A 9,102-nucleotide genomic window follows, 5' to 3' on the forward strand; every position below is an offset into this window, starting at 1 on the left:
AAAAAAAAAAAAAACCAAAAACAAAAACAACAAAAAAAAACAAAACAAAAGAAACCATTGCTTTAGGTATTCGTATAGCTACAAGAATGTATTAAAATTCAAACTTACAAAAGAAAAAAGGGTAACAGTTGTTTGGTAGAGATGCTAGTTTGGGGCTGGATTATTAGCACTGGTGACAATACATCTTAGGTTTGACAAAAATCTGGGGGTGAAGTAGAATCTCTTAATGCTAACTGTTTCGGAGTCTTGAAGTAATTCACAGATATAAATTGTCCTCCCTAGAGACTTAGCAATATGGAATCAATTTGGAACCAGGGTTAATTTTTGTTTGTAACCTGGCAATTGGAGTTGGGAACAGGTGCAATGTTAAGGCTGGGAAATGTTTTACAGGAAATCTCTCCTCAGGCTCTGAAATTGTGACATTCATTAGCATGTAAGGAGAAAGTGAGTGGGTATGGTTTCAAAGGAGTTATTTTTATGTTGCTTTAGAGATGTAAATGGTAATCATACTCAACTTCACAGCCCAGCTGACAAAGTGGTGATTTTCCCATTAATTCTTTTGATTAGATCAGGGGCACAGCGAATTTGAGCTGAAACTCACCCTGCATTGAATATCGCTGCGCCTAATATGGTCCTAGAGGGCCTCAAGCAAGACACATCACAGGTCACCAGCAGGGCAGTAACGTGCGTGTCAGTTTATTGGTTGTAGCATCAGTTAGCACATCTCTACATATAGGGAGCATCACACAGTTTCACATGCTTCTACTTGAGCACCACATCCAGCAGAGTACCACAGCAGCAGGAGCCGTGTGGTTCATGGGAACGATCCACATATGGGTTCAAGTCTTGCCTTTCCCTGTTACTGGATGCATGTCCCTGAATGAATTATTTAGTTTCTTGAGCCATGAGTTTGGGCATTTAAAACTGTAGCTGCTGAATAGCCAGTTGCTTTATGCTTGTCAGGGTGTACCTTAATTCTGACAAAACAGAAAATTATTTTAAACTTTAAAGTTTCATACATGTATACTGTGTTCACTTCATTACCGCCCTTCTCTTCCCTTCCTCCAGCTCCTGGCATGTCTCCACACAAATTTATGATCTCTTTTCTTTAACTATCATTGTTACATACTTATGAATAAATACAGAAGTATATCCCATTGAGTCCATTTAGTGTTCCGCATATGTGTATACTTTCTAAGCCTGACTACTTGATAACCAAGTAACCAAGTGGAGGGCTTATCCCTCAGGAAGACCTATTTTACTTCTCTCAGTAGTCATGAATTGCCTATGGCTCTTCATCCAGGAGTGGGGTTTTGCAAGATTTCCCCCATCCATGTTGGCATATCAACTGGTGTCATTACTTGGGTCTTGATTAGGCAGCCATATTGTTCAGATTTCATAGGTGCAACTTTCCTGTCACAGAAAAAAAAAGGCATGGTCTCACAGCGGACATCTGGTTCTCTGGCTCTTAAAATCCTTTTCTTCCTCTTCCATGATGTTCTCTGAGTCTGAGGCACGGGAGTGTGTCGTAAATAAGAAAAATCCACATCACCTCACAGCACCACTCACAACCATCCTTCTGCTCCACCTTTCACCCAACTGCACATCTGGCTCCTGGTCTCTTGGTGTCTTAGCCCTCCCTAGATTCTTCTGAAAGAACCTGCTAGCTCTTCTCAGTCTTTAATTGGATTCCCACATTCCAGTAACATGTTTCTTGATAGTTTCTTATGACCTTCCGTAAATGCTTTTCCTGCAAAGAGCTTGGGAAGGTAGAGGCAGTGCCTAATTTTCCCCCAAACTTTACATTATCTATACTATCCTCATCATTTATTCAGTAATACTTATCTCTGTATATAATAGGATTAAATTATGGTCTGCATCAAATAGTTCCTTATATTACAGATAGGTTAGCTTATTTTGTCCTTCTTTATAAGAATGAGATATTATGAGAATCAAGAAACATAAAACAAAGTATCACACCATGTCTCACAAAACGTGTTGTTCAAGGCTAATATATCTTTGTGCATAGATAGGCATAGATGCACATTTCTTACAAAATAATAAAATATTGTGAAATAATCATGAAATGGAAATTATAACTAAGCTTGTCTGGTTATTGTGTATTCTCTCCACATGTACCAAACTGTTATATGGGATAATTAAAGATTTAAACTTTACACACATGCATGCATGCGGTTTACCCAAGACTAAAATCCAAGTATTTTCTTCCCAAACCACTGCTTACTCCAGATGACATACAATTCCTAAAAGACAAACTACCTTCTAATGTGTATATAAATTTAGATTCAAATGTTACATAACCATAGCTAAACCTGAAAAAAAAAAAGGGTCCCAGAGAATAAAAGCAAAATATAAAATTGTTTGCCTTGATGCTTTGAACATTTGATACAAACAGCTTGCTGTGATTTAGTCATACTGTGAAGCAGGTGACTCCTAAAAACTCACTCCTGAAAGTACTGGAAGGTCTTTATTAATAGATATTGCATAATTATACACGATGAGCCTCAACCTGAAAGGGATCTATCTTCATTTTCATCAAAGCCACATTCCTAAAAAGAGCAAAGTCAGTGTTTTCACTCATCTCTGCTTGATGATGGAAAAGTCTATGTCTAGATGTGCAAAGTCATTGTGAAATGTTATTGCATTTGTGTGTGTGCATGTGTATGTGTGTGTGTGTGTGTGTGTGTGTGTGTGTGTGTGTGTGCGCGTGCGTGTGTACATGAGCCGGTGGTCATGTGTTTAGGTCAGAGGACAACTTTTAGGAGTTTTTTCTCTCCTTCCACCACACGGGTTCCACGGATTGAACTCAGTCTCTAATCTTTAGGGCTTCATAGTTCGCTGCCCCAGTTATGCTGCAGAAGGTCTACCATTTGGCATTTTATACTTGATTCCCAAACCAAAGGCCTAGTAGACATGTCTGGCTTCTAGGGTTTTACAAAGTGATTAAAACTCTCTTTGGCACTTGGGGGCGGGGGCGGGGCAACTTTCCTGGGTAGTCTTGATTCCCTCTTGTTGGAAAGAAGCCCTTTGAACTATTCTGCTATGGTTCTACACAGTGTGCAGGTAGCCAGAGGGTCGCTGATCTGCTGGCCTGCCCCATGAGCTTTTTAACTTTACCACTTCAGTTTGGGAACCGGTAGTCAGAACTATCTCTCCGCCTACAGATCTCTATTATGACGTATGTTTTCACGTTGATACTCAGTTCTATTGACATTAAGCAAATAAGGTTTTGTTCAGTTTAAGACCTTTTTTTTTCCAAGTAAGGAACTGGAACAGGTTTCCTAATAAATGCCTGGTAGGTGATTAGCACTCTATCAGCCAGCTAGTGATGGTTAAGCCATGTTCTATTTGCATTTCTAAAGAACTTTAGAAGGAACCTTTCCCTTTTTCATCTGCCCACTCTCTTGCTCTTTAGCTTATAATGTCCTCATGCAGCTCAGAGCCTGTGAAAACTATACAAAGTGCTCATCTTTGATGGCTCAGTGCTATTGTTCCACCGAGTATAATAGATACAGGTGTGTAGTTATTGTAAGCCCTCTAAGTGCTCTTTGTGAAAACTGAGACTGGCATTTTCCAGTCTCTCTCTTCTCATAACTGACGCCCTTGCTCATTTACACAATTATTTCTAGAAAAAGTGTGTGAAAACATATATGACATCATAGTGACTTTTATTACACTTATTTATTTTCTTTCTTTTTCTTTACTTCTTTATTTATTTGTGTGTGTGTGTGTGTGTGTGTGTGTGTGTGTGTCCAAGTATGTCATGGCCACATTTGGAGGTCAGATGACAACTTGGAGGAATAGGTTTTTCTTTAGATCATGAGGGGACTCAGGGATTGATCTCAGGTTATCAGACTTGGTGGCAAGTGCTCTTACCCACTGAGCCAGCTGTAAGTGATGATAGAATGAAACCACCAAACTAGACCACTCCATGGGTAGAAAGAAAGGTTTATTGAGGGTCAAACTTCCAAGGCTGCCCTTACCCCAGGATGTTCATCAGCTGAGAGAGGAGAAAAACGGAGGGGAAGAGAGCAGAGGGTATGTCAGGAGAATGGTGTCTTTGAGCTGATACTGGCTGTTAAGAATGATTAGAACTAGATACCCTTGCCCAGGGGAGTTGACCTTTGGCACAGATTAAGATAGAGAGGTTTCTGGTGAATAGAAACTACCTTAAGAGATATGCTTTTCTAGTAAACAGAAATCTTGAGGATATTGGAGTCAAGTGAAATGGAGAAACCAATGACATATTAGGTTAAAAAAAAAAATCTGATAGAGACTTGGTCCTGTTGTTATGGACCCCAGGAGTAAATGTTTCCAGCAAGATTCAATGCCACAAGTTATGTGATGAATTGTATGGAATAAAAAGTTGATTCCTAAAGGGACTGATGGTCTTTCCAGCTACTGGAAGATGAATGTAGCTTTCCAGGTACCGAGAGCAATGAGACTGTCCCTTAGTGGAACCATTTATCTTCCTGAGGTTTCAGGGATCTTTCCTGCTCTAACTTGCAATAACTGTAAATTTTTTTGTTTTGATTTGATTTTTTTATAATTATGGGTATATAGATAAGTTAGGATCCTGACCCTTCTGTAGTTACTAACCCCTTATGAATGCTTATCAGAGCAAATTACCTAGAGCGGGTTGATAAGTAATTCTAGAAGTACAGAAATTCTTCATTTCCACTTTCTGTTCCATGCAGTTGCAAAAAATCAAATCTAGTACTCTCCATAGTAAACAATTGTTTCATGAACATGAAGACTATCATATTAAAAATTGCACAAATATTTGGGAACTACAAAATTCGTGAGTTACTGTGAGTTTTAGATAAGATACCATAATTGAGGTCTTAAAAATCTTGTTTCTTAGTAGAGATTATCCCTACCCTGAAGGGAATGTTTTGATAGTTTGCTCTGAGACTGAACTAAAATATGTCATTGCCGTATTGACAGAAGTTTTACAAAACAATAAAGTCACTCTAGGAATCTTGAGAATCAGGAAAATTATGGTTGATTTCTGTTTGTAACTTGAAGCATGTTGCTTTCTTTGTGTGTGTGTGTGTGTGTGTGTGTGTGTGTGTGTNTGTGTGTGTGTGTGTTTGCTGGTTTTTGAAACATTGTATTCCAGGCTAGCCTGAAAGTGGTAGCAGACCTCTGGCTTCAGTCTCTTTACTGCAAGACAGGCTATATATATTCTGTGCTGACATTGTAGATGGGTTGGATCAGTGAGTCTGAGAAAGAAGGATGGCAGTTAATCAGCCCTGCTGACCTGAAAGATTTTATAGGGTGTTCAGCCCACTTCTCTGGATAACCAGCCTGAAACCACAGAAATGGCTTCTTAGCCTAAGCACACAGGTGTGAGTAAAAGCAGAAAAAAAGAAAGGTTAATCCACTTCAGGGGGAAAAACCTCATTTTTAAGGCGCCCACTCTCTGTTCAGGTTTTCACAGCTGGAGATATTGGTGCTTGATAACGACCTGGCAAACTTCCTGGGGAGGACCCTTTCTCCCTCTCTGGGCAGCATTCCTAAGTTGCCTGCAGTTCTTTCCCTAGGGTTGAAGCCCTGTTGCCCACCCCGAGCTCCACATTAGCACTTCTGTTAGTGCCCTCCTTGGTGAGCTCCTGCTTAGGCTGAAATATCGGTTAGACTTAAGTGTGTAGCTCCCTGCATTGCTAGGAGACACAGTCTCACAGTCAACTTCCTAATCCTCGGGCTCTTACAACCTTTCTATACCCTCTTTGGCAATGATCCACAAACTTGAGAAACACACACACACACACACACACACACACACGCACACCCCAATTGAAAAAGTAGCCACAAATTTAAAAGGGAGCAAGGGAATAGGGTACCGGGAAAGGTTTGAATGGAGGGAAGAGAAGAGGGAAATGATGTAATTACATTATCTAAAAAAAAAAACAAAGTTAGTATTTACAAAGAAGAGCCTTACTTTAACTGTGGGAACCCTGATGCTGTTAAGTAAGAGTGAAAAGTTATTTAATATATCTCATCTAGTCAAAAAAAATCTAAGCACTTAGTCATATTTTTTAAATATCTGTAATTCATATTTGATTAATTTTGACATGCTTCGATCCAATCATGTTGAGCTGATGAGATTTTACTCTGTGGGGGAAGAGTAGTAACCTTTTTTGACAAGCTTAATTTAGCTCCGATTTTTTCTCCCCTAAAATTACAGAACCTTAACTCTGCCAGTTGCTTTCCGTTCTTCCTGTCTCTGCTTAGTTATGCTTCGTCATCTCAATTCTGACTCTGCTGGCTACATCCCTCTCTCTCCACCATTCCTCTAGTAGTCTGATGACTGTCTATCTTCCTTCTAGGCCAACTCCCCTACTCATACTCTATGTGAACTCACTAGTCACCTGCTGACTTCCCAGTGAATTCACTCATCACCCACTGACTCCCCAGAGCTCTGGGTCAGCTCCCGATACCAGTTGTAATTGTCAAAGTTGTTTGCAGTTATTTATTTAACAGGTGTACTTCCTCTGCTGAAGTTCATGTGCCCAGTAGTAAGCACCCTGCCTGGCATCATATGCCCAGAAGTAGACACACAGCCCAGCACGTTAGAATGTGGAAGGAACTTAACGTAGATTTAAAAGGCTTTTAGTTCACCTCTCAACTCTCTAGGCAATGTCTGTCTCCTTATCAAAAGCCTCCAGAGAGAAAAGTTCGTGCCTACGGGCTGTTAATGCCAATGACTACCTGGTACCGCCATGCACACTGAATCTCCATTGCAACATGGACTCTAAAGCTGAAGAGGTGCACATGAGCAGAACAGGAGTTCTCTGGTTGACACCGAAATGCCTCTCCTGTGGAGTTATTTGTTGGCATTGGGACCTCTGGTGACAAGGTCACTGTGACCTTTATTTTTAGCCCTTGGTGGGATTGATTCCTTTGCCTGGGCTGCCACCGCACCCAGGAACTGAGTATATGATAGACCATGATTTGTGCTAATCTTTCACGAGTGTTTTCTCGTTTACTCCATATGACAGCATTGTGAAGAAAAATGTTCTTACTTATATGTATTTCATGGAGCCATACAAATTGACTAGTTTTGAATACAGAGCTCAGACCTGTAAATGCCCCACTATGACATACCACTATTGTATTTATAGATACTGGCATCATCCCAAGCCCTGAAACCACCATTACTCATTTTGCCTCAACAACTGCTGCTACTACTACCTACCATGACTATCTTATTATGTCTTGTTCTCTACTATCATGACTGAGTTACTAAGTCTTTGCTTTTGCTATTGTGCTGAGTGAGACCTTCACAGACAATATTTTGTTTCCCTGGGCTAGCAACTCAAATAGCCTACGTTGAGAAAGAATGCCTATGACATACAGACTGATGGCAGGACCACAGAGTGACAAGGTTAAGGGATAGGTTTTTATTATAGCTCTGTGTGTGTGTGTGTGTGTGTGTGAGAGAGAGAGAGAGAGAGAGAGAGAGAGAGAGAGAGAGAGAGAGACAGAGACAGAGAGACAGAGAGAGAGACAGAGAGACACAGAATCAGAGAGACAGAGAACACCCCGAGGCATCTGGAAGAGTCTAGAACAGAGAGAGTAATTAGTAGACTGAACTTGGCCAGAAGACTGGATCTGGCCATGAGAGAAGCAGGTGCAGAGGAAATAGAGAGGGGAGCGGAACAGAGAGGGAGAGAATAGAAAAGCAGAGAGAAGGGGGGAGGTGGGAAACAGAGAGAAGAAGACAAAGGGAGTAACTGGAGTCAAAATAGCAGGGTTATAAGGAAAAAGAGTAACTGGGGAGATAAGTCTATGAGTTAGAAGGGCTTAGGGTAGGGAACGAGTGTTGATGAGCTAGTATGGTCTTTGAAGTATGTAAAAGTGTGGGGTATTGAGGGAACCTAGAGGCCAGCATTCACTGTGACATTCTAATAAACACCATAGATTTTAGCCTTTTTTCCATTATGCATTTTGGAATTTGGGGGAATGGAGTTCCCTTTGGACCTGACACATCTCAGATAGGAGAAGCAAGTTGCCTGCGACTCGCAACCTCCTGAGGAAACCTCACCCCATACATAATTTGTTTTCTCTTTGGCTGGCTCATATTCCAGGAGTTCTCCCTCATTTTTGATCAGAAAGCTTGGTAGGTCTCAAACTCAGGTCAAATGGCAAACAGAGGAGGCGCCTATTATATCAAAGATGACAATACTGGTTGCCAGGTTCTCTCAGCATCCCTCAGGCCCTGCTTGTTACAGAGTCCTCCTGATTTGCATATGCCAACCCCTACCTGGAACTCTCCAGCACTGGGGCTGGGTTGCCCTTCTCCCAGCTGTTCTTCTTTATATAATCTAGCCATTTTAGTTACATAGTCCCTTTGGCCCTTTTCATCTCTGGGCCAGTCTCTTGGTCTAGGCTGTCCCTCTTGGTCAGCAGCTCCTCTCTTGCTCTCCTCCCCTTCTCTCTTCTCATGGCGTGGCTCAGCCTGTCCATGTCCAGTCTGGACTCTCCCAGATGTCTTTATCTCTGCCCCTGTCTGTATTCTTCCTTTTACCCAGTCTTCTCCACCATACCCAGGGGCAGTCCTGTCCTCCTTTGCTTCGTTTTCTATTCAAGTCGGCTAGCTGCTATTCCTCTGTCTTCTCTTAGCATCCTCAGAGATGCCTGTAATCAGCCAGGGATCTAGACTCGTAGTCCAGGAACACCCTTAAGATATCCCCCACAGCAGTATCCTTCAAAGTAGCTACCTTGATCAGGCTTGAGAATACCAGTTTGGTTATTTATTTATTTATTTCTTAAATTGATTTAGTAGTCCAGATAATTGGGTGAATTAGATTTAATAATCAACTAAATCTAGATTAATTGACATCTTCGTGAAGCAAAGCAGTAATAATGAGATCGTGTTAAGTTACACGCAATATCTCACTGGCCAGGCTTTGTTTTGTAGACTATGATCCCTGATTTTTTTTTCTTTTTTTTACCCTTTTTGTTCCTTTTTTCTGATATTCGTAAACAAACTAGGTTTTGTTGGGCATGGTGCATACACCTTTAATCTCAGCACTTGGGAGGCAGAGGCAGAGGCAGAGGCAGAGGCAGAGGCAG

At 41.2% G+C, this 9,102-nt stretch overlaps 1 protein-coding gene across 6 annotated transcripts in view; it reads left to right on the forward strand.

Annotated features, from left to right (window-relative positions):
* The window catches only part of Htr4 (5-hydroxytryptamine receptor 4), a 181,122-nt gene that overhangs the window by 21,815 nt on the left and 150,205 nt on the right, over positions 1 to 9,102 (forward strand). Inside the window, exon 2 of one of the 6 annotated variants that reach the window (XM_021214461.1) lies at positions 3,437 to 3,536. The exons of the other annotated variants lie outside the window; for them this stretch is intronic. Within the exon in view, the coding sequence (XP_021070120.1) occupies positions 3,437 to 3,536 (100 nt within the window). The remainder of the gene's footprint in view (positions 1 to 3,436; positions 3,537 to 9,102) is intronic. 6 annotated transcript variants of the gene reach the window in all.

Source organism: Mus pahari, chromosome 15, assembly GCF_900095145.1.
Source record: "Mus pahari chromosome 15, PAHARI_EIJ_v1.1, whole genome shotgun sequence".
In the NCBI taxonomy this organism is placed as follows: Eukaryota; Metazoa; Chordata; class Mammalia; order Rodentia; family Muridae; genus Mus; species Mus pahari.